Source organism: Heterodontus francisci, chromosome 38 (genome assembly GCF_036365525.1).
Source record: "Heterodontus francisci isolate sHetFra1 chromosome 38, sHetFra1.hap1, whole genome shotgun sequence".
Lineage (NCBI taxonomy): Eukaryota > Metazoa > Chordata > Chondrichthyes > Heterodontiformes > Heterodontidae > Heterodontus > Heterodontus francisci.
Genome location: NC_090408.1, coordinates 24,263,923 through 24,287,181, shown reverse-complemented (window position 1 = coordinate 24,287,181; position 23,259 = coordinate 24,263,923). Strand labels below are relative to the sequence as shown.

The window sequence follows — 23,259 nt, the reverse complement described above, 5'->3', positions numbered from 1 at the left end:
TTCTTTCTGTGACGGCCATTTTGGACAGAATCGTGAAAAAAGAATTGTTAAAACGTTTTAAGTTCCACCATTTAGTGTTTTTAACTATTTCTGTTTTGTTTTTTTTAACATATGTGCACCCACAAATGTTCTGTTGAATGCTGCTATTTCATTTTCATGCTTGTGCCCCACTGCAAACCATATGCTCCTAATAATAAATTATATTTTATATCAAGTCGCACTCATAGCCTAAGAGCTTACCACTGGAGTTCTTACCAGGTTTTATCAGTAAAAGCTTTTAGTAAAAATAATGCTCTTTGCTTTTCTGCTTGTGCATAAAACCTGTTGCAATAACAACTTTCACTTGTATAGCTCCCTTAATGTAGAACATCCCAAGGTGATGGTTGTTGCAAGTTTTCTTTTGATGCTTTACTACCCCTCCCCTACCCCACGCCCACACATTCTTAATTTCCTGACTTAAGTTCCTTCCATATGCAAGACACCATTTTCTAGTTTAGATAACAGGCGTTTCATGTACTTGCAAACATCTATCATTATTGTTGTTTAGCTCCGAGGAGTTACACAGAATCAACCCAGAGTGATTCATCTCATTTTTGTTCCTTTTCTTTGGGGTGTTTTGCTCCAACTGCACAACTCACCTCGACATCCTTTTTGTGCCGAGAACTTACTTTTTACTGCTCTGCCACTGGGTATTAAATGAATGCAAAACACTAACTTGCATAAAATGCAGATTGTATGAGAAGGAGTAGACTTCATGTATTTTGGTCTCAAGGTAACAAATTCAAATAAAACCTGAAGACTGGTTAATTTATAGCTCAGTTTTTAAGATATAACCATTAATGATTTATTACTTATATATCATTTAAAATTGTACCTTTTAAAGTGTACATTCTTTGACAAGAAAAACAGATTCTTAAGTTTCTCAAGACTTGTAATAATTTTTATTTGCACTTGAAATAAAAGTTACCATATTTTTTCAAAAAACAAAGTAGAAATATTACAGTGGGCATCAAAAGAATGACTTTTCCACACTTTAATGTTTGCTGCTTTTTCTTCAGCCTGGCTGGGAACTTCTGGACCAACAGAACCTGACTGTCCATAGCCAACCACCTCCTGCATTGCCCAATGGCTGGGAAGAGAAGCAGGATAATCTGGGGAGAACTTATTTTGTCAACCACGAAACCAGAACAACACAGTGGATTCGGCCAAGTTCTCAGTAAGTCTTCAAAATGCCACTCTGTTTAAAATGGAGCGCACTGTTTCAGGGCTGGAATAAAGGAAGAAAATCCAGGCTCTCTCTATCTAAAAAATAATTCTGTCCTTCAGTATTGCACTGTCTTTACTTGCAGGTAGTTAACAATTTCCAAAAATAGCTGTTAGATTGGCCTCTATGGTGTAGAACTAAACAAGTACAGTGAGCCGACTGCCCTGTATAATGTACTGCCAGGGAAACTGGGTCAGATGACGAATGATTAAAAAAGGCAACTTGGAAAGGAAAGCTTTTGTTTTCTATTGTCCTTGAAACCTAGAGCATAATTTTATTTATTTATTGTGTAATGCTAATAGCATCCAAGAATTCATATTTAACCTCATTTTACAGGTATGTCATAAAATTTACTCTCTCCGAATGCTTTTAGGCACTTACAGCATTTTCTCTCCATGCCTAATGCCATTCCCTGGTCAAATGGATCGATAAGACCCCTCCTCCCGGTTCTCTGGATGGGTACTCTTTAACTAGCTGATCTGATGGGGGTTAGCAGCCAGGAGTTAACCTGTTCTCTAGTTTGTTGTTCTCCTACTTGTGGACACCTTACTTCCCATCAGTGCCATCCTGATGGAATCACATAGATTTACAGTACAGAAGGAGTTAATTTTCTCTGTGCTGGCATTTTGCTGGAGAATTCCAAAATTAATCCCACAGCCCCACGCTGTCCTGTTAGTCATGTGTCTTCCTTTGCTTCAAATTTATTGAATATTCCCTTCAAAGATGTAATGATTGCTGCCTCAGCTGCTCCATGTGGCAAAGCAATCGATGCTTCAGTAATCCTCTTTTTTTTAAAAAAAGTCTCCTAACCTCTCCTCAATCTCTTGATGACCTCAACACCAACTCTCTAGCCAGAGGAAATAGTATTTCCCTATTCACTCTGTGAAACCCTTTATAATTAAAAAAAACTCAATTGAATTTCCTCTTTGCTTTCTCTGCTCCAGTGGAAGTAGTCCTGTTATCTCATGTCTTTCCTCATTACGATAGTATTTCCAGGCTGATGATGGGGATGGGAAACTGTGGTCTCTGACATTAATGTCCTCTTCATGATGAGGTACACAAAAACAGCACACAGTATTCTTAACAGTAATTTACCAATGTTCTGTATAAATGTATCATTACTATGTATTCTGTGCATCTGTTTATAAGGCCTCAGGTGCTATTGCCAGCTTATGGCTTCATCTACCTGCACTCTCGCCTTTAGGAAATTATGGCCCAGACTTTGCGATCAGGCAGCAAAGTGACTATGTTCGCTGCTGACCTCGCAAAAAAACTGCCCGTGGAGATTCAACGATCTCTGTGGTGTGCATTTCCCCTTTCCCAGCATTACTTTGAATCTGGTGTCAGCTCAAGGGGATCTCCAGCGTTCAATTACTGTAATGTCATTAAGCTGGCTTTCCAGTCAATCACATTGAAAAATTCTCACAGACAACAACCCAGGAAGTAAACCCACTGATTAACCTATACTTTTTCATCATTTTACAGACAGCAAAGTAAAGGTTGGAATCTACACATAGGATTAAGGGAGAAGCTGAAATATAAACAAACTTTAAAAAAAAAAAAATCAATGGAATTTTTTTTATTATAATGGAGAAATTTGACATTCCATAAATCTAAAATTAGCTTTTCTGGGCCAATGAGGTTGATCAGTAATTATGAACTTTGTAAGCTGTTTAAAAACCCAGTTACACCTCATTTAACAAGGTGTAACTTTTTCAAGCATTTATACAGTGAAACTAATAGCATAAAGGTGGAAGTTTACATCAAATCAAGTGATTTCAGAAGATTTCCATCTTCAGGGACTTCAACAATGCACCCTGTGGAGGAGCAGAGAATCAATGGTAGAAAGTTCTGGATTTATCATTTAACTGCACATGTGCAGATGCCAGAACTTGCTGTTCTGAGATGGCCGGTTGAGATGGCCGGATTTCATTTGCTATACCAACCATCAGATCGTCTCAAGTTCCTTTTATATTATACTGCTTCAGTGGTGCTATCAGCTCCCGATGAGCAGCTTGACGTAGTCTTGCCAGATTCACTAAAATCAGTAGCCAGGAGTCCCAGTCTTTTGTCAGGTCCTCCTGGTGGCTGGCCTCAGTAAAGCAGCAAGTTACTACTTGCAGCACGAGACCAGCATGCTGGCGGCACTAATGTAGCATAACCAGCAATATAAAAGCAGCTGAATTATGGTTGTCAGTTACTGCCCGATGAGGCCCTGCTTTGTAATGTGGACTAATTGCTACTAAGAAATTGAAACTGCCTTAACTCATTTCACATGGACCTTTGCAGCCAACAGATGCGGGGGCTGGTGAAATTCTGCGGAGAGAGGCCTGCCTCGACCTGCAATGTCAAGGAGGGCCCGCTGCATATTACTGGCGGCGGGGAGGCATTGGTGCATCCCCCCCCACCCCCCCCTGCCCCCTGGCAGCTGGCTTTTCATCTCCATATGCAGATTGCTAATAAATGTATGCAAAATAACTTACCTGCCATCCCACGCTGACTTTTTACAGCCTCCGTTCGGCCTTTGCATGCCTTCTGAACTCCGCAGAGTTCCGAGGCGAGAACCTGGTGGGGAGGGGGGAGTAATAAAATTTTCAGTGGAGGAGCGGGGAAATCAATTTTTATTGGATGTGGGGACGGTGGGAAGAGGTTGAAGGGGAAAAAAATTGAAGGTTCGGGTATTTGAAAAATCATTGCCTGAAATGAGCATTGGAGGGGGTTGGGGAAGGGTCTCCATCACTTATTTTTATATTTAATAAAAATCGATTATATTTTCCCTTTAAAAATTATAATTATTTGTAAGGGCTTAAAGCCCTTTAAAAACGGCGGTGGCGCTGGATGCTGTTGCCAGGAACTTGGTGGCCACCCACACATGCTATCAGGGGTGGGCGCTCCGCCCCCACTATTTAAATGAGCCCCCGCGGGAAATATTGCAGGGGCTCCTCGGTGGCAGCTGACGCGGGCACCCCGCTGAGGTTAAAGGGCGCATCGAATAAAATTCAGCCCGAAGAGTGCGAAATCAAATCGGTAAGACTGAATCTGCACAGCAAAATTCTGGCTCCTTTTGGCTGGCATAAGAGTTGTATTGTTTGCACAAAGATGTATGCAGCTTAGGTCATTTTGGAAGAATAAAAAAAGTAAATGACGAGGTCTGCTTTTAATATCGAGCAAGGGGATGTTTTACTCTCTTTCTGATGTTTCAGGAAACTCTTGTGTATCACTTTTAATTGAAAAGTTACATTTTAGCTTTTCTTGGGAGTGATTAATCCCCAAATCTGAGAGAGATTTGATATTAAAAGGGAAAAGATGTGTGCTTGAAATGTTTGGGGAAAAAATGCAAACATACTCTTTGCTTTACAAGGTGTTATCCATAATTCCCCTGCAGGGACACTGCATCTGAAATAAATCATTGTCGAAATAACATCCAGCTGGAGGCACAGCGTGTATATAGCACACGGAGACAGATATCAGAAGAAGCAGAAACTCCTGAAAACAATAGAGATTCTCCGGATGTGAGTTTCAGTGCTTTTTGCTTTTTAAAAAAAATCTCTGTATTCGAGTGTTGTGTTAAAAGTAAGCTGAAATAAAGAATTGGTTTTTAAAAAACTATGCAATATCTTAAATGGGCATCACTTGTAACTTTTAAATTTCAGTATCTAATGGGCACAAACGTCATAGAGTTAAACCTAATTCTAATCGCTCAAATAAAATCATGGTTTTATCATGCTTTGCAGTACTATGACTTAGTTCACTCTCAATATGTATGTGCATTAAAATGACTTTTTTTTTTATCTATGTCTTAAAAAAACAAACTCTTTTAGCAGAGCTGGGAAGTTATAACTGATGATGAAAGTGCATTCAGTAGCTGCAATCCTCAGTCACCCCCACCTCCCCACACACCTACAGGACAGAATGCAGGTTTTGACTTGCAAAATCAACTTGCAGAGGAACTTAGTCGGCGGTTCCAGGCTGCTGGGTGTACAGCTGCAGATCGGCGCAGCTCCTGCTCAGTGAGTAGAGTGGCAGATAATTAAGGCTCTTGTAATTTAAATCTGTTAATTCTTGGCTTTAACTTCCTGTAATTAAAAAGTTTGTGCACTTAAGTTCTTCAAGCATCATGTGAAAGTTCCCACTATCTTCCTGCGTAATACTGGAGTTTACTAATTTGAATAAAATAAATGCTACTTATCCATTTGTTGGATTTGATCAGCCATTAGCTAGGCTAGTCTTGGTGTACAGTTTGCATTTTCTAATGTGAAACATTTTAAACTTTGGGTTTAATGTACAGCACACTTCAATTTTGTTCCATATTATACTCACAAATTTAATCAAAATAATTTTGTTTAGTCTGATGTCAATTGGACTATATTTTGGTGTCTGACTTTGGAAAACTGTATTCTCACTCATTCAGTCTTGTCACACCTCTACCTATTGGCCTGTCCAATGTTCAATTGCACTGAGTAATGTTATTTGTAAAATGTTAATCTCCATGCAGATTATTTTGGTATTTTATGTGTTTTGTTTTACTTTCCCAAGAGTCATTCCAGTAGACGGGGGAGCTCACAAACTGTTCTGGAAGAACAGCCCATGCTGCCAGTTGTAAGTTTTGCCCTTTTCTTTATTAAAATTTGTCAATTACCCTCAGCTGCTTAGCATATTGGTGAAAACACCCCAAGGATATTCCTTTCAGGATGTTGTGCTATCTGGAGCCATCCTGACCAAGTTCTTGTCACCATTCTTGTATGCAACATCCCATGCTGCACCTATTTGTTCTTTTCTGCCATTGGCAGTGGTTGTGCCTGTACACAAATGATTACACTTCAAAAAAATTCTAGTTACTAGAGTCACCATCCCTGCAGCAGCAATGTAGACATGCTTCACTCTGTGGCAATTTCCATATTGGTTGGACAAGGTTTAACTTTAGTTGGATCTTCTCTAACGTGCTTCAGTGTCAACAGAAAAATGGTCAGATTTGTGTTCCTCATTAGTTATCATTCCTAGTGACTGACACTCACAGCACATACACTTGTTATTGAAGTTGGATGATTTCCAGAACTGTGGAGCCTGTCGTAAGCTCGATGGAAGGACTCATCTTGACAACCTAATTTGGGGGAAGTCAGACCTGCAGTGCCCTCTTGAAACATAACATTCCCTATCCAAAAGCAATTAATAACTGACTGACCTGTGTTTTCTAATTATTAAACTTTGCTACCTTTAAAAACAGCTGCAATTCAGCAGGATAATATAGTGTGCATTCCATGGTATATTACTCCCATTATCACTCAGTGGTAGATCACCTGACATCTCGTGAGCAATGCCACAGGACATTGCCTAACCTGTTCATACCACTTCCTCAAAGGCTTAATAGAAGTACTTCAACAATGCCTTTCAAAGAACAAATCAAGTTAGCAGACAAACATTATAAACCCGGTGCCAGACCCCAGACTTTATCTCATGAACGCCGCCATGGTGAATGTAGTATAACGATAAAACTAGATTAAAAACAGGTAACTTGCATTTATATAGCACCTATAACATTATAAAATGCCCCAAGGCGCTTCACAGTAATGTTATCAAACAAAAAATTGACACCGTGCCACATAGAGATTTTCGGATAAAAACAAGACATGCTGGAATCACTCAGCAGGTCTGGCAGCATCTGTGGAAAGAGAAGCAGAGTTAACGTTTCGGGTCAGTGACCCTTCATCGGAACTGACAAATATTAGAAAAGTCACAGGTTATAAGCAAGTGAGGTGGGGGTGGGGCAAGAGATAACAAAGGAGGTCTAGATTGGACCAGGCCACATAGCTGACCAAAAGGTCACGGAGCAAAGGCAAGAAAAAATAACTAAAAATGAAAGTAAAATGGGGGGCTGTCATGCTGTCAGTTCAATAATTTCTGAGCATGACAGCCCCCCATTTTACTTTCATCTTTAGTTATTTTTTCTTCCTTTTTTAAAAACTTTCTTTTTTACATTTTTTACAATCTTTTTTTTTTGCATTTATTTCATTTCATCTTTGTTTGTTCAGTCTGCTTACCCACTGTTTTTTTTCAGGTTTGTACTTGCTGCTGTTCAATATTCAGTGTATTTACACCTAATCTGTACTAATGCTTTGTCTTTCAACACACCATTAACATATTGTTTGCCTTTGCTCCGTGACCTTTTGGTCAGCTATGTGGCCTGGTCCAATCTAGACCTCCTTTGTTATCTCTTGCCCCACCCCCACCTCACTTGCTTATAACCTGTGACTTTTCTAATATTTGTCAGTTCCGATGAAGGGTCACTGACCCGAAACGTTAACTCTGCTTCTCTTTCCACAGATGCTGCCAGACCTGCTGAGTGATTCCAGCATTTCTTGTTTTTATTTCAGATTTCCAGCATCCGCAGTATTTTGCTTTTATTTTAGAGATTTTGGGATATGTGCTCAATAGCTTGGTCAAAGAGGTAGGTTTTAAGAAGCAACTTCCTACCTCCTTGTGGTTGGTCGTCATTTACTAATTTAATTTCATCTGCTGCTTGTGCTAGATTTTACCCACATCCGCAGGATTACCACCAGGCTGGGAAGTAAAGAAGGACGACAAAGGAAGAGCTTACTATGTCAATCACAATAACCGAACCACAAGTTGGACACGACCTGTTATGCAGGCAAGTTGTATTCCACGTCATCAGATTGTACATGGATCTAATACGCTCATGGAACCTGCGAGGGCAATTTTGTTTTAGCATGGTGCAATTGGAAATTGGAACTGATAATTATTCCATGTACAGACTTATTTCTTAGATTGAAGATGGATTGTTAGCTAAATGAAAATGCTGGCTTAGAGTAAATTTATACATTTCTGAAACATTATCAGTTATTTTTACATTTAAAACAAAACCCTTTTTGGATCTGAACCAGTGCTTTTATGTATGTTCCTCCCATCAGTAGGTGTTCCAATCTGAAAAAGACTTCACCATTGTTGCTATTAATACAGTCCTTTAATCAGATGCTTCATCTTGAGTCCAGGTTTTAGCTCCGAAAGAATCCCCCCCTCCTCCTCCTCCTCCTTTTTCTCCCTCCCGGCAAGAAAGAGTGTATTGATTGCTCTTACTTTTGTAATTTTTTTCTTCATAAAATGATCCAGCCAAGAACTTGTGAAACTGAGATTCAAATTTGACGTTCTACTGCCAGAATTACTGGGCTATTCATAATATCCTGACTGATCTATGGGGTGTATCATGTATTCAGTTGGAAGAGAGCCCAGTTAGAATCAGCTGTTCTTTAAATCTCTACCATACATTCAGGCAAATAGCTGGTCACATGCACTGCCCACAATTCTGACAAAGTGGCGATAAACAATGTGGAGCTATTTAATTTTTTGAGGAAGTGACAAAAAGAGATGCATGGTTTTATTGATCAAAAAATGGATCAATGATTTTTTTTTAATATTCATTTTATTAATTCCTAGAATGTGGCTGATTTTGGCAAGACCACATTTATTGCACATTCCTTGGGCTGGATTTTAAGGAGCCCTGGTGGGGGGTGGGGGGCCTGAAGATGGCTTCTGATGAGGCCCACCACGGATCTCGATGCCGGGAGGGTCCGGCCTGATATTATCAGCAGTGACGAGGCCTCGTGGCAGCATCCCTGCCGCTCGGCGTTGGGACCGCAATTTAAATATTTAACTAAAATAAGTGAATTAATTAATCTAACATCTCCTGATGTCCCACCGCGATCTTCAGCCCGGCGGCTGGCATTGCCATGCCTTCGGATCCCCATCCGGGGAAATGTGGTGAAACTCGTGGGGAGGCGGGGGAGGTAAGGTTGTCAGTGTTGGTAGTGGGGTGGGGGGGGAAATGGGGTCAAATTAGCATCATGGGTGTAGGGGATGGTGGGAAAGGTTGAAGTTGATAGTTTGTGCAGTTTGGGGGAGGAAGGTCAGATGGTAAATGTAAGTGTTTTGGGGGGAAGAGGGCAAATAATTTAATTGTTATTGGGGTGGGGGAGGGACAAATTGATTTATTTATTTTAATTCCATTTCCCTTTTAAATATTTAAATTTCCTGGTAGGGCTGACATCCCTTTAAAAGTGGCGTCAGCGTCTACACACAGGCAGCTGACGCCATTGCTGGGGACAGACAGCCTGCACCCTCCACACCTTGGAATCGTGGCGGCTCTTTGCTCTGCGCGGGCCACTGTTTTTTGTTAACTTAGAAAATTCAGACCGTAGTTGCTTTGAGTATATTGTGGTGGGCTGACTTCTTGAAAGTGACTGTATAACTGGTTTGGCTTACTAGGCCACTTCAGAGGGCAGTATGAGCCAACCATGTAGTGTGGACTAGTATCACACGTGGACCAGGCATGGTAGTAGTAGCAGATTCCCTTCCCTGAAGGACACTAATGAGCCATCTGGCTTCCTATGACAATCTGGCAGCTTTCGTGGCTGCTTTCTCTAGTATTATCCTACAGATTTATTGAATTCAAATTCACAACCTGAAGCATGAAATTTGGACTTGTGACCTTAGGGTCACTCGTCCAAAACAGAAACCACTATGCTGCTATCCACAAATGATTGGAAGAATGGACTGGAGCCACTTACCATCTAAGACTTGTTAAAATGTTTTGGTAGGTTTTCACTGACTGCGAATAGGGTGTACTTTGTTCAGGTACCTTTTTGACAATTATAACTTCTAAAGCTTTCGTAGTAAATTATCTCAACAGGCTAGTTCTAATAAACTATTTCTCTGCCACCATTCTACTTTGATTCCTGTGGTTGCTTACTGCCAATTTACATGAGCCAAATATTACAACATTGGAAAACATTGCACATTTACTGTATCTTGCACTCCAGTCCTTTCCTCACCAACCTCAGTTTCACTTCTCTTGAGTGCTTCTCAATAGATTCCCTTTTTATTCGGATCAATTTATTTTCTTTCATAATTTCTGCTATAACATTGGTGATCTATTCATTTTTTTTGATGGTTACTATTGTGTCTCAGTATTGTTTTGCTCTCTTATTTTGCTGTCCTTTTCCTCTAGAACTGTTCCCTTTGACAGGCCTGTAACGGTCCTCCAAGCCAATCTTGTCCATTATCAACACCAGTGTGAGGGTTGCAAATCTTTCTGAAACCTCTGACTTCCATTGGTTCTCTTCTTTTGCATTGAGTACACCATATTTTGTACAAATACTAGAAACTTTTCTTTGTAACTATCAGCCCCAAAATTTTGTTAGAGTTTACTTGAAAATAGACAAAAGCCACGGTGTCTAACTAACTGTAGCTTTTCCCATTTGCAGTTTACAGTTTCTGTGGTCCAACGTTATTCAGTGGTTTATATTGAAGTTAATTGTCTTTTATATACATCTATTTTTATTTTTGTGCTCAGATTACTACAGAAGCAGTACAACCAAAACCCTCTCGGAGTCCCACAGTGTATCTTCCTCCTACAATCTCTCCTAAAGATTCTCCACAAAGCTCCCCAAGCCATCAACGGAAATATGAATTGGGCTTTCTCCCTCCAGGCTGGGAAGTTCGATCTGTAACCAATGGTAGACCTTTTTTCATTGATCACAACACCAAAACTACAACGTGGGTAAGGAGAAACCTCCCCGCTGCATTGGGTCAATCTTGATTTGTCATTTATTCTGCTCTGCTGCATGGCAGTAATGAGTAATCATGCAGAGTGTACATTACACTGAAAATCAATTATTTTAAGCAGTGTTTAAATATGTCTTGAATTCAATAGAGATATGACATTTTATTAAGTTACAAACCAAAATGTATGGTATTGTAAACTCCTGTCTGTTTCTGCTACTTGGGTAGATGAACAAAATGAGAAGCCAAATGAAATACTCCTGAAATCCTGTAGCATCAGTCGGAATTGGAATAATGTTTCATTGGGTCTCTACTTAAAGCTATCTATTAAATCACAACTGAAATGGTAGTAGGAAGAAGAAAGTTTATAAATGTATGCTTGTCATTGGTTTAATCATGTGAATTAAATGGAAAGGGTAGAGTATTTATTTATTGGTCAGTAATTCTGTGCTCTAATCTTGAAACCAGGAGGACCCAAGATTGAAAATTCCAGTTAATATGAGGCACCGACCATCTTTAGATCCTTCAGACCTAGGACCACTTCCTGTAAGTTGACCTTTCCTTTCTCTATCTCTCCCTCCCTCTCTTTCTTTCTTTATTTCTTTCTCTCTCTCTCGCTCTCTCTTCCTCACCCTCCCCCCCCCTCAAATTTATTTATCTTATACATATGTCCTATACATATAGAGTCATAACAGCACAGGTTCAGCATAATTTCCTTGCTTTTGTACTCATACCTCTATTCATGAAGCCCAAGATCCCGTATACTTTGCTAACTACTCTCAATATATCCTGCCACCTTCAAAGATCTATGCACATGAATCCCCAGGTCCCTCTGTCCCTGTACACTCTTTAAAACTGTGCCATTAAGTCTCTATTGCCTCTCCTTATCCCTTCTGCCAAAATGCATCACCTCACACTTCTGTGTATTAAATTCCATCTGCCACGTGTCTGCCCATTCTGCTAGCCTACCTGTCCTGTTGCAGTCGATTGGTATCATCCTCTGTCTGTCACACCTCCAAGTTTGATATTGTTGCCAAATTTTGAAATTTTACTCTGCATTCCAATATCCAAGTAATTTATATATAATCAAAAAAAGCAGTGGTCCTCACACTGAACCTTGGGGAGCACCCCACTGTCTACCATCCTCCAGTCTGAAAAACGACCATTTACCACCACTCACTGTTTTCTGTCCTTAAGCCAGTTTTTTGTCCAAGATGACACCCTCCTATTCCATAAGCCTCAAATTTGTTAATCAGCATTTAATGTGGTATTTTATCAAACACTTTCTTAAAATCCATATAATCAACATCCATTGCTTTCTCTTTATCAATCTTCTGTTACTTCATTAAAAAAATTCAGTTGGATTAGTCAAGCATGATCTGCCTTTTACAAATCCATGCTGGCTCTCCTTAATTAACTCAAACCTGTCCAAGTGCCTGTAGATTCCACCCTACCCCCCACCCCCACTGATGTTAAATTGACTAGCCTGTAGTTACTGGGAATGTCCTTACACCCTTCCTTGAATAAGGGTGTCACATTTGCCACTCTCCAATCCTTTGGCACCTCTACCATATCCAGGGAAGATTGGAACATTATGGCAAGCCCTTCTGCTATTTCCACTCCCATTTCCTTTAGAAACCTTGGAGGTGACCTAAACTCTCTAAGCATAGCTAGCCTTTCCAGTACATCTTTCCTATCAATTTTCATCCCATCCATTACTTCTACCATCTCCACTTATACTGATATTGTCAGCAGCATCCTCCTTGGTAAACATCAATACAAAGTACTCATTAAGTATTCTAGCCTTGCCCTGCACCTGTAAGCATATATCACCCTCTTTGTCCCTAATAGGCCCCATCCCACCGCTTGCTATTTACATGCCAGTAGAAGATTATTCACCACACTTTGTGCGTTTATATTCATGCATTGTAAACCCGTCTTTGTATTCCTTGTAGATCTTATTAGTCTGCTCCTATCTAAAATGGTACTACTTCCTTCCCTAGTACAACACTCTCACTCCTTTATGCACCTTATTTTTCTTCTATATGCTGGTGCCCAATCCTCCTGCCAATTTAAATTAAACCCTCCCCACACCTGCCCACCCCCACCCAAGCACGTTGGTCCCAGTCCTGTTGAGGTGCAACACATCCCTTTTGAATAGGTGCCTCCTGCCCTAGAACTGGTCCCAATGTCCCAAGAATCTGAAGCCCTCCCTCCTGCACCATGCCTCAAGCCACCCATTGAGCCTCCCTATCTTCCTATTTCTACTCTTGCTAGCACGAGGCACTGGGAGTAATCCAGAGATTACCACCTTTGAGATCCTACTTTTAACTTCCTCCCTAACTCCTGAAAACATCACTGTCAGACCTCAATACCTACTGTCACTATGCCGTTGATACCAACGTGTACCACAGCTTCGGACTCACTCCCTTTCTCCTGCAGAATATTCTGCGCTCTCTCTCTGTCCTTTATCCCGGCACCATGGAGGCACCACACCATCCAGGACTTGCGATAACGGTTACAGAAATGCCTCTCTGTCTCCCTAACTATGGAATCTCCTATAATGACTGCATTGCTACTCTTTGCTGTTCCCTCCTGTGCAGTCCCTTGCCCACTGGTGCCATGGTCTGCACTGCACTCCTTCAAGGTATCGTCACTCCCATCTGTCTCCAAACCTAAGTACCAGTTTGAGAGTGGTACACACCCCAAAGAATCCTACAACTCCTGCCTCTTCCTACTCTTCCAGATAGCCAGCCATCTAATATACTGAACACTCTCTGCCTGTGGGGTGACCACCTCCTGAAACGCATGATCCAGGAAACTTTCATCCTCCCTTATGCTCCGCAGTGACTCCAGCTGCCCCTCAAGCTCAGAAATCCTGAGCAGCTGGAGACACTTTCTACATGCGCGGTCCCCCAATACATATGAAGTGTCCACATGGTGCAGGAATTGCAAGCAACAAGTCTCAGCCGTTCATCCATGTTCGAAGAATTCTCTATTCCCTCTTTTATGATCTTAAACTGTTTATTTTTGAAAAGAAAAATTGTTGCATTCAGTGTCCTGTTTTCCCTTGGTACATCGGTGCACGCAGCACTTAAGTTTTATTTTCTTCATTTGGTCAACTTTTTCTGTAATGAGATTTGTTTTTAAATTACATTTTGCTACAGCCTGGCTGGGAGGAGAGAGTCCACACAGATGGTAGAGCTTTCTATATAGACCATAGTGAGTATGAAATTTCTTACAGTTCTGAAGTGTTGTTTTTAAAGTTGCATCAATTTTAAACATTGACTTTATTTTTAGCTGGCAGTTGTTTTTATGACTGTAAAGTTTTCTTCAGATAAATAAAGGGAAAATAAATGTCGTGTTTTCTGGCAGATACCAAAGTTACCCAGTGGGAGGATCCTCGCTTACAGAATGTAGCCATCACTGGACCTGTAAGTAAAAAAATCTGCAATTTCAGAGTTTAGAATTTTACATCATATTTCAATCTTTGAACCTGTCAGTTTTGGAAGCTCCAGTTTACTGAATTTCCAAACACCACCTTTTTTTTTGTATAATGTAAATGAGGTCGACTATTAAATTGAGTTGACAGATCAAAAAGTTTATACAAAAAAATCTGGAATGTGCTGATTTTGATCCTGTTTTACATTATAGGCAGTGCCTTACTCAAGAGATTACAAACAGAAGTATGATTATTTCAGGAAAAAGCTGCGGAAGCCTGTGAGTATTACAATGAAGTAACAGTGAAGAATGTTTTGCACCATGACTTCAGTGTGTTTGGTTCCATTGGTGCTGACAGGAATATTCTGGAAGTAGTTATGTCTTGCTACTGATGCCCATGAATTCTGGAACGTTTGAGAGTCACTCTTTCTTTCTTTGGCCTCCTTGTCTCAGTAGACAATGGGTAAGCACCTGGAGGTGGTCAGTGGGTTGTGCAGCAGCGCCTGGAGTGGCTAATTCTAGAGTGACAGACTCTTCCACAGGTGCTGCAGATAAAATTGGTTGTCGGGGCTTTTACACAGTTGGTTCTCTCCTTGCGCTTCTGTCTTTTTTCCTGCCAACTGCTAAGTCTCTTCGACTCGCCATGCTTTAGCCCCGCCTTTATGGTTGCCCGCCAGCTCTGGCGATCGCTGGCAACTGACTCCCACTACTTGTGATCAATGTCATAGGACTTCATGTCGCGTTTGCAGACATCTTTAAAGCGGAGCCATGGACGGCCGGTGGGTCTGGTACCAGTGACGAGCTCGCAGTACAATGTGTCCTTGGGGATCTAGCCATCTAGAGAAAGGTTTATGTGGCGCCTTACACATCCTGGCTTTGCAGCTAATAACGAATTGTTAATTGCACCTGTACAACGTAGTGTGCAGCAGTAAAACTAAAGGAGAGAACACTTAAACATACTGACCAAAAATAGAGTGCAATCTGTTTTCTGAGATTAACCTTAGGAATTACACATTAGAAAAATGTCTGTTCTAAAATATGGCATGAGATACTGCAACATTAACATAGTTTTAAATTGGCATGATTTACCAATAAAACAAATTATTGAATAATGAGACATGTCTAACCATATAGTCTCTAGTAGTTTTGTAAACTACTTTCACTATTTAGTCTTTAGTAACATTAACTTTCCATTTGCTCTGAAGTTCTTCGATTGTAGCTAAAGGTTGAAGCAGAAGCAAATTTGAAGAAAGTGTTAAAAAGAAAATTGACTTAAAGCTGCCTTAAAATTGATTGGTGTTTTCTTTTTGGAAAACATCAATTTTTGCTGCTGATGTGAACACCTTTCATCTGGTCTTCCTATCTCCCAGGCTGCACCAGTGACATCGATAGTGGAATGTCACAGACCAGCTCCGTTCTATACAGTGGGTGATGTGACTTGAAACCAGCCTGAATACCACTCAGAACCACCTAAATTGGCTAGGTGGAATCGCACTACAGACTGAGAATTGCCTGTATATGCCTCTCGTCACTCTGTTGGATGAGACTTTAAGGCGAGGTCCCATCTAGTTGTTTGGGTGGCTGTAAAACCTGTTCTGAAGAAGAGCAGTGAGTTATTGTGTTCTGATCAATATTTCTCGCTGAAACAAGATCACTAAAACAAAATAACTGATTACTCATCTGGTTCCTATTGGTGGGACCTTGCTGTGCACAAATTGACTGCCTACAAAAATGACGGCACTTCCAAAAGTAATTTTTGGTGTAAATTGCTATGGAGTGGCCTGAGGGCATAAATGGTACGAATTAAATGTAAGATGTTTTTATTTGTAAAATCTTTGATACAAAATTATTATCCTTTTAATAATTCTTCTCTGGCTGTATGGGTAGATACAAAACCAAGTCATCATTAAATTGCAAATATCCTCCCCTGTTGATATTTAATTTGTTTTTGCAGACGGACAGTCCAAATCGATTTGAAATGAAGCTACGTCGTAATGCAATCTTGGAAGATTCCTACAGAAAAATAATGTCTGTGAAGAGAGTTGAGTTCCTTAAAGCCAGACTATGGATTGAGTTTGATTCTGAAAAAGGATTGGATTATGGTGGCGTTGCCAGGGAATGGTTTTTTCTCCTCTCCAAGGAGATGTTCAATCCTTATTATGGATTGTTTGAATACTCTGCCACGTAAGTTAACACTTTTCACCTTGAAACCACTCCTTTGCATTCGTATTGGAATCCTTAAGCTTAAGAGAACTGGAATTTTGAACACTTTGGCTGAATTTTACCAGCCCTCCGGCATCGGGGATTGTGGTGGGGGTCCTGGAACATTCTTCCGAGAGAGACCTACCACGACCCCGATGCATATTACCGGTGGCGGCGAGGCTTCGGTGCCCCCCCCCCCCCCCCCTGCCACTTGGCGGTGGGGCCTTCATTTCAATACGTTAATAAAGATTAATGAATGCAAATGAACTCACTTTCTCCCAGCGGCCATCCCATGCCGATATTCCGGCCACTGGACGGAACTCCTGCGCCTTCGGAATTCCGATTTGGAGTTCCGAGGCGTGACTGGTGGGAAGCGGGGAGCAGTGAAATTATCAGGGCGGGAGGAGGTTGAAGCGGGAAAAATACTGCACTGGTTGTGGGGATGGTGGGAAGGGGTTGAAGGGCAAATGTTGGGAATAAAGTTAATTTTCGTGATATAGGCCCAAAAAAAAAAACATTCAGGGGGTTGGGAAAGGGCCTCCAGCTAAGAAAATGCACAATAGTATAACTTCAAAAATTCAAATTTTTCGAAGGGCTTGAAGCTCTTTAAAAATGTCGCCCACGCCTGGGCGGTGGTGCCAGACGGCATTGCCGAGGACGAAGCAGCCGCCCCCTCTAAGTCATCAGGGGCAGCCGTTCCGCCCCCTCCATTTAAATGAGCCCGCGCGCAAAATATCGTGGGGACTCAGTGACGGTGCATTCGCGCGAGTGGACCTTCGAGATCAGAGTGCGCTGCCCCGATTTGCGGCGCGCTCATAAAATTCAGCCCTTTATTACTATTGCATTATCCCTCCCTTCAGTATATAATAGTGGATCTTTGCAGTGTTATTGCTGTGTCACAATGAGAAACATTCATGTGGAGATAATGAAGATGCAAACTCTGTCTTGTTCTTGTAGTAGTTCAATGTTGATGTAAACCTCCTTCCTTCTTTTAGATTTTAATGTTTTCTGATTAGATTTTGTGTGCTTTTCCATTCGTGAGATTTGCTCAATGCTTGTAATGTCTCTAATCATCTAATCCAATCCAATATCCTCCTTTTTCCTTTTAGGGACAATTACACCTTGCAAATAAATCCAAACTCTGGACTCTGTAATGAGGAGCATCTATCCTACTTTAAGTTCATAGGTCGTGTAGCTGGAATGGCAGTTTACCATGGGAAATTGTTGGATGGTAGGTACATAGATTTACATTGAGATTATGGGTGAGTGCATTTATTTATTTTAGAAAGTTCATAATTTATGTACAGGGCAGGGATATTATGCTGAATATTGTAGCTGCTGTGGTTTACTAATGCTGGTGTCCTCTTATCTACAAATTATTTACAGTTGCATGAGTTCAGTGAGATTTTTGTTTTCATTTATGCAGGATTCTTCATCAGACCCTTGTATAAGATGATGCTTCAGAAGCCAATAACACTGCAAGATATGGAGTCAGTGGTAAGTGCTTCATGCCGTTGACATACGGAGTACTGGTTCCTTTCGTAGCTGCACTGTCCTGTGAGAGTGAGACAAAGAACAGGAAGTTAACTCATCTCTGTCAGGGCAGCAGTTGGAGTACTCAGCTTGGCCTCGCTGCACTTGTCTACATGGTGAGCTGGGGAGGAACTGTCAGACTCCTGCTTCTGATCACTATCCAGTAACTTGTACTGAAAAGTGTCAGCATCAGTGTTAAATGAGGGCAGAATTGGATATCACAGCGATGCCCACAATGGGCAAATAGCCGTCTAAGCTCAGACTTTAGGAATGACCATGGAAACCTGAATGTTAATTAGCTACACAGAGAAGTTGCTGCAACTGTGATGTCCTGGCAATAGTGCTGGTTATTTGTGCAAGTTACTGTAGCTTTGAAACAATGTGAAGACTCCAGTCGGTTAGTCAGTTGTAATAGCCATTGACAAACATTCTCGGTTATCAACAACGATGGTTTTCGTTCAATGACCGAGAGCCATTCTGGATTAATTCAACACAATGGAAGATAATGGGCTGTATTTTATCAGCGCAGTGCGCTGTGAAAGCAGAGGCCTTCTGACACGGAAGTGCTGCCGCTGAGCCCCCGCGATATTACGGGTGGGGGCTCATTTAAATTGAGGGGACGGAGTGGCCGCCCCTGAGGATGTAGAGGGGGTGGCTGCTGTGACCCTGGCAACAACGTCCAGTGCCATTGCACAGGCGTGGCGCCATTTTTAATGGGCTTCAAGCCCTTCAGGGACATTTAAATTTTTAAAGGTCCAGGTCTCCAGGAAGAAAAAATAACATTTTAATTCAACTTTAAATCCTGTCTCCCCTCCCCCTCCCCCCCCCCATTGATGATCTATATATTGCCCTTTTCCCCCCAGAAAAAACTTTTATTGAAATCCCGAACTTACCCCCTGAAATTTGTTCCCTTTGACCCTCAACCCATGCCCCACCATTCCTGCAACCAATAATAAGTGTTTTCACAGAATCATAGAAAGTTTAAGGCACAGAAACAGGCCACTTGGCCCATCGTGTCTGTGCCGGCTGAAAAACAATCCACCTATTCTAATCCCACCTCCCAGCATTTGGTCTGTAGCCCTGCAGGTTATGGCACTTGAGGTGCATATCCAGACGCCTTTTGAATGAGTTGAGGGTTTCTGCCTCAACTACCCTTTCAGGCAGTGAGTTCCAGACCATCACCACCCTCTGGGTGAAAAAGTTTTTCCTCATCTCCCCTCTAATTTTTCTACCAATCACTTTAAATCTATGTCCCCTCGTCACTGATCTCTCTGCTAAGGTAAATAGAACCTTCGCCTTCGCTCTATCCAGGCCCCTCAAAATGTTGTTTTCAATAAGTTTTCCCCACTTCCTCCCACCCCCCACCTGTTAATTTTATTCCTTCCCCCTCCCCACCAGTGTCTCGCCTCGGAACTGCATTGGAGTTCCAAAGGCATGCTAGTCACCTCCGGTTAGCTGTAAAATCGGCGTGGGATGGCCGCCGTCAGCAGGTAAGTTAATTTGAATGTTAATTATACTCATTTTAATATTGTAATGAAGGCCCCGCTGCCAAGGGATGGGGGTGGGTGGCACACCGAGCCCTTGCCACTGCTGCTAATATCTGGCGGGGCCTTCTCTGCATCGAGGGTTGTGGTGGGCCGCTCCCACTAGCATTTTACAGGCTTCCCTGCCCCAACCCACGCGTCGAGGGGCTGGTAAAATTTAGCCCAATGTCCTTGCCCATAGCTCTTAAGGTTAAATCCAAGCTGGAGCCCTGAGTGATTAACCACTTGGAGGTTGAACCCCTAATCTCAGATTTAAGTAAGGTGTTGAATAAGTGTTTGTCTTTGACAGAATGGGTGAGAATTCCCCACAGCTTGTAAATGATAGCTTGAAGCAGCTAATTTTGGAATCATTTAGCTTGAAAGCAGGTTGACACCTAGGTAGCCTCTAAGGTTGTGTCTATTATTTTTCATAACCCTGCAGCATAGGAAATTGACTGGCCTCGATGTAAAAGCTATATTCTATTTTATATAGTGCCTTTCATGGCTTCAGATCGTCGAAAAGCCCCTTACAGCCAATGATGTACTTTTTGAAGTGTGATCACAATGTTGTAGGAAATGCGACAGTCAATTTGCACACAGCAAGCTCTCCCAAACAGTGATTAAATGACCAAATCATTTGTTTTAGGTGTGGGTAGAGGGATAAGAGATGGCAAATCGAGTGTCATACTGCAGTTAGCTAAAGAAAATTTGTTTTATTTTGTGTGTTTAAAGCTTCATAGAAAGAAAAAGCTTGCATCATGAAACTTCAAGTCATGTTCCAATTTACAAGTATGTGGGAACCGGGGAGCAAGTAGACCCAATTGCAACAGGGACAGGTAAATAACTCCCCAAAGTGGAGCGACAGGAACATTTGCAAGGGAGATCTGCAAAAAGTAAGATTTATAAAGCTTAGAGAAGAGAGTGGTGGACCATTGGACAAAGTGGTGCAAAATGACACCTGTATAGGGGAATGGCAAAAGAGCCAAAGATTCTTCCAGTATTAGACTGGCAAACAGGTAGTGAAGGAGGAAATCGGAGTCTTAGGAACTCGGATGAGTTGCAGACCATTATTGTGCTAAATGGGTACTTGGAGGATTTATCAGCGAATACTGCAACAATTATGTCTCCAAAATCTACATGATTCATGTGGTACAACTGTTTAATATCAGCATGAGAAGAAAATTCCTCTTTTTCTTCCAATACACCGACCTTCACAAATATTTGGATAATCTTGAAGTCCTTTATAAAAGTAAATTCTGTTATTCAACATGCACATGGACTTAGCCAGGATCCAGCTTTTTCCCTAGCTTTGTCTTTGGCTCATATTTTTACCTTAATCATGCGCCAAACATTTTTGAGCTTGGTTACAGCTCAGTTAGACTAACGCATTCGATAAAACTAGGGCTGGATTTTAAGGGCCCGCAGTCACTCTCGGCGACAAGCTCAAAAAATTGCGGCCCGCACAGCTTAGTGCCGCCACGATCTCCCGCGTTTATTTGACCCTGTTTTCCACTGCACCCCCCCCCCCCCCCACCACCACTCTGGAAATCTTAACTCCTCCCCCCTCCCCACCAGTGTCACGCCGGCTTTCCCCAGGCGGGGAATTGAAGGCGCCAGAGTGCCGGCCACCGCACTGAGGATCGCGGTGGGCCCGGAAGATTCAAGGTAAGTTCACTTAAATTTATTCGTCTCGTTAATTTAAATGTTGAAATTGAGGGACCGTCGCGCAGGGGCGGGTCCGGGGCCACCACGGAGCCTTGTCGCTGCCAGGAGGATCGGGCCAGGTCCTCCCGGCATCGAGCTCGGTGGCGGGCCTCTGCTGCAACCATCTTCCGGCCCTTCCCGCCACAGAGCCCGACGTTGTGGGCTTGGTAAAATCCAGCCCCTAGTTTCCAAATATTAACCTCTTGGATATTGGACATGGGCTTTGGAACGGAGCCCTAGTGTTTGAAATGCTAGATGTACTAGAGTTTCTTTTCTCAAAAAATAATCTTTGAAGTAATCTGGGAAAAGAGATCCTTTTCTGTTTTTCAGAATTGAGTTCTTTTAGAAAAAGGCTTATAAATGAGAACACATAATTGAACACTGTGGTCTTTTAACAAATAATCATTATTATTACAGGACAGTGAGTATTACAATTCACTGATGTGGATTCTTGAAAATGATCCAACTGATTTGGATCTTCGATTTGTAGTTGATGAAGAGCTTTTTGGTCAGGTTAGTATGCATTTGTGTGCTGATTATAATTAAATTAGCTTACATTGAAACTGTTGCTTTGGATTGGTAGCACTTCAGAATACAAATATCCACCCTGTAAACTGCATTCATAATTTGTAGCTGGACCAAAACTGCTGTAATAAAGCCAACTTCAAGTACAGTATGGCAACATTTAGTTGTATTGTTCTCTTACTGCATTGACCTTCATGGGTCCATTTATGTACACACACAGAGTACTGTTCTTGTTTAAAAATAGATTTTTGTCCTATTTGTGTACAGGACATGATTTAGCATTGATGTACTTTGCATTGCATTAAGGGCACAACCTTAATTTCAAGGCAAGTGCCATGTTTAGCCCACTAAATGTTTGGAAATGGGAATACGCTTTTGAATGGCAGTGGTACCAGTTTTTGAATTGCAGTATTATTCAAATGTTATCTTGGGGCTTGCAGTGCAGTAATTAGCTTTCTCAGTCGTATTTCACTGTACAGATACTGCTGATTTAAAACTTCCATGAGAGTCATTATATTGTGAGACAAATGGTGCAGAGCAGCAACAACAACTTGTATTTATATAGCGTCTTTAACGTAATAAAATGTCCAAGGCACTTCACAGGAGCATAATGAAACACAATATGACACCGAGCCACATAAGGAGATATTAGGCCAGATGATCAAAGACTTGGTCAAAGAGGTAGGTTTTAAGGAGGGTCTTAAAGGAGGAAAACGAGGTAGGTAGGGTATTCAGAGCTTGGGGCCTAGGCAACTGAAGGCATAGCCACCAATGGTGGAGCGATTAAAATCAGGGATGCACAAGAGGCCATAATTAGAGGAGTGCAGATATCAGAGGGTTGTGTGGCTGGAGGAGATTGCAGAGATCATAGAAAAGAATCATATAAAACATATGGCATAGAAAAATCCCACTTGGCCCATCGTGTCTGTGCTGGCCGTAAAACGATCCACCCAGTCTAATCCCACCTCCCAGCATTTGGTCTGTAGCCCTGCAGATTACAGCACTTGAGGTGCATATCCAGACTCCTTTTGAATGAGTTGAGGGTTTCTGCCTCGACCACCCTTTCAGGCAGTGAGTTCCAGACCCCCACCACCCTCTGGGTGAAAAGAATTTCCTCATCTCCCCTCTAATCTTTCTACCAATCACTTTAAATCTATTAGGTAGGGAGGGGCAAGGCCCTAGAGGAATTTGAAAACAAGGATGAGAATTTTAAAATCAAGTTGTTGCTTAACCAAGAGCCAATGTAGGTCAGCGAGCACAGGGGTAATAGGGGAATGGGACCTGGTGCGAGTTAAGACACGGGCAGCAGAGTTTTGGATGACCTCAAGTTTACGGAGGGTAGGATGTGGGAGATCAGCCAGGCGTGCTTTGGAATAGTTAAGTCTAGAGGTAACAAAGGCATGAATGAGGGCTTCAGCAGAACAGCTGACATCCAGCATTTTTCTTAGCTTTGTTGTATTTGTGCCTTTGTTCACCTCAGCAAGATGAATGGAA

The 23,259-nt window shown here is 41.7% G+C and overlaps 1 protein-coding gene across 4 annotated transcripts in view; it reads left to right on the top strand.

Moving 5' to 3' along the window:
- Positions 1-23,259, top strand: part of LOC137352429 (E3 ubiquitin-protein ligase NEDD4-like) — a 139,186-nt gene that overhangs the window by 98,153 nt on the left and 17,774 nt on the right. For 2 of the 4 annotated variants that reach the window (XM_068017843.1, XM_068017841.1), the window contains 14 exons: positions 1,059-1,216; positions 4,650-4,776; positions 5,089-5,274; positions 5,801-5,863; positions 7,791-7,910; positions 10,629-10,835; positions 11,306-11,383; positions 14,005-14,059; positions 14,213-14,271; positions 14,492-14,557; positions 16,233-16,462; positions 17,590-17,711; positions 17,907-17,977; positions 21,658-21,753. In XM_068017843.1, coding sequence (XP_067873944.1) covers positions 1,059-1,216; positions 4,650-4,776; positions 5,089-5,274; positions 5,801-5,863; positions 7,791-7,910; positions 10,629-10,835; positions 11,306-11,383; positions 14,005-14,059; positions 14,213-14,271; positions 14,492-14,557; positions 16,233-16,462; positions 17,590-17,711; positions 17,907-17,977; positions 21,658-21,753 — 1,638 coding nt within the window. Of the gene's footprint in view, positions 1-1,058; positions 1,217-4,649; positions 4,777-5,085; positions 5,275-5,800; positions 5,864-7,790; positions 7,911-10,628; positions 10,836-11,305; positions 11,384-14,004; positions 14,060-14,212; positions 14,272-14,491; positions 14,558-16,232; positions 16,463-17,589; positions 17,712-17,906; positions 17,978-21,657; positions 21,754-23,259 lie in introns of all 4 variants that reach the window. The other 2 variants (XM_068017842.1, XM_068017840.1) reach the window with 1 other exon arrangement.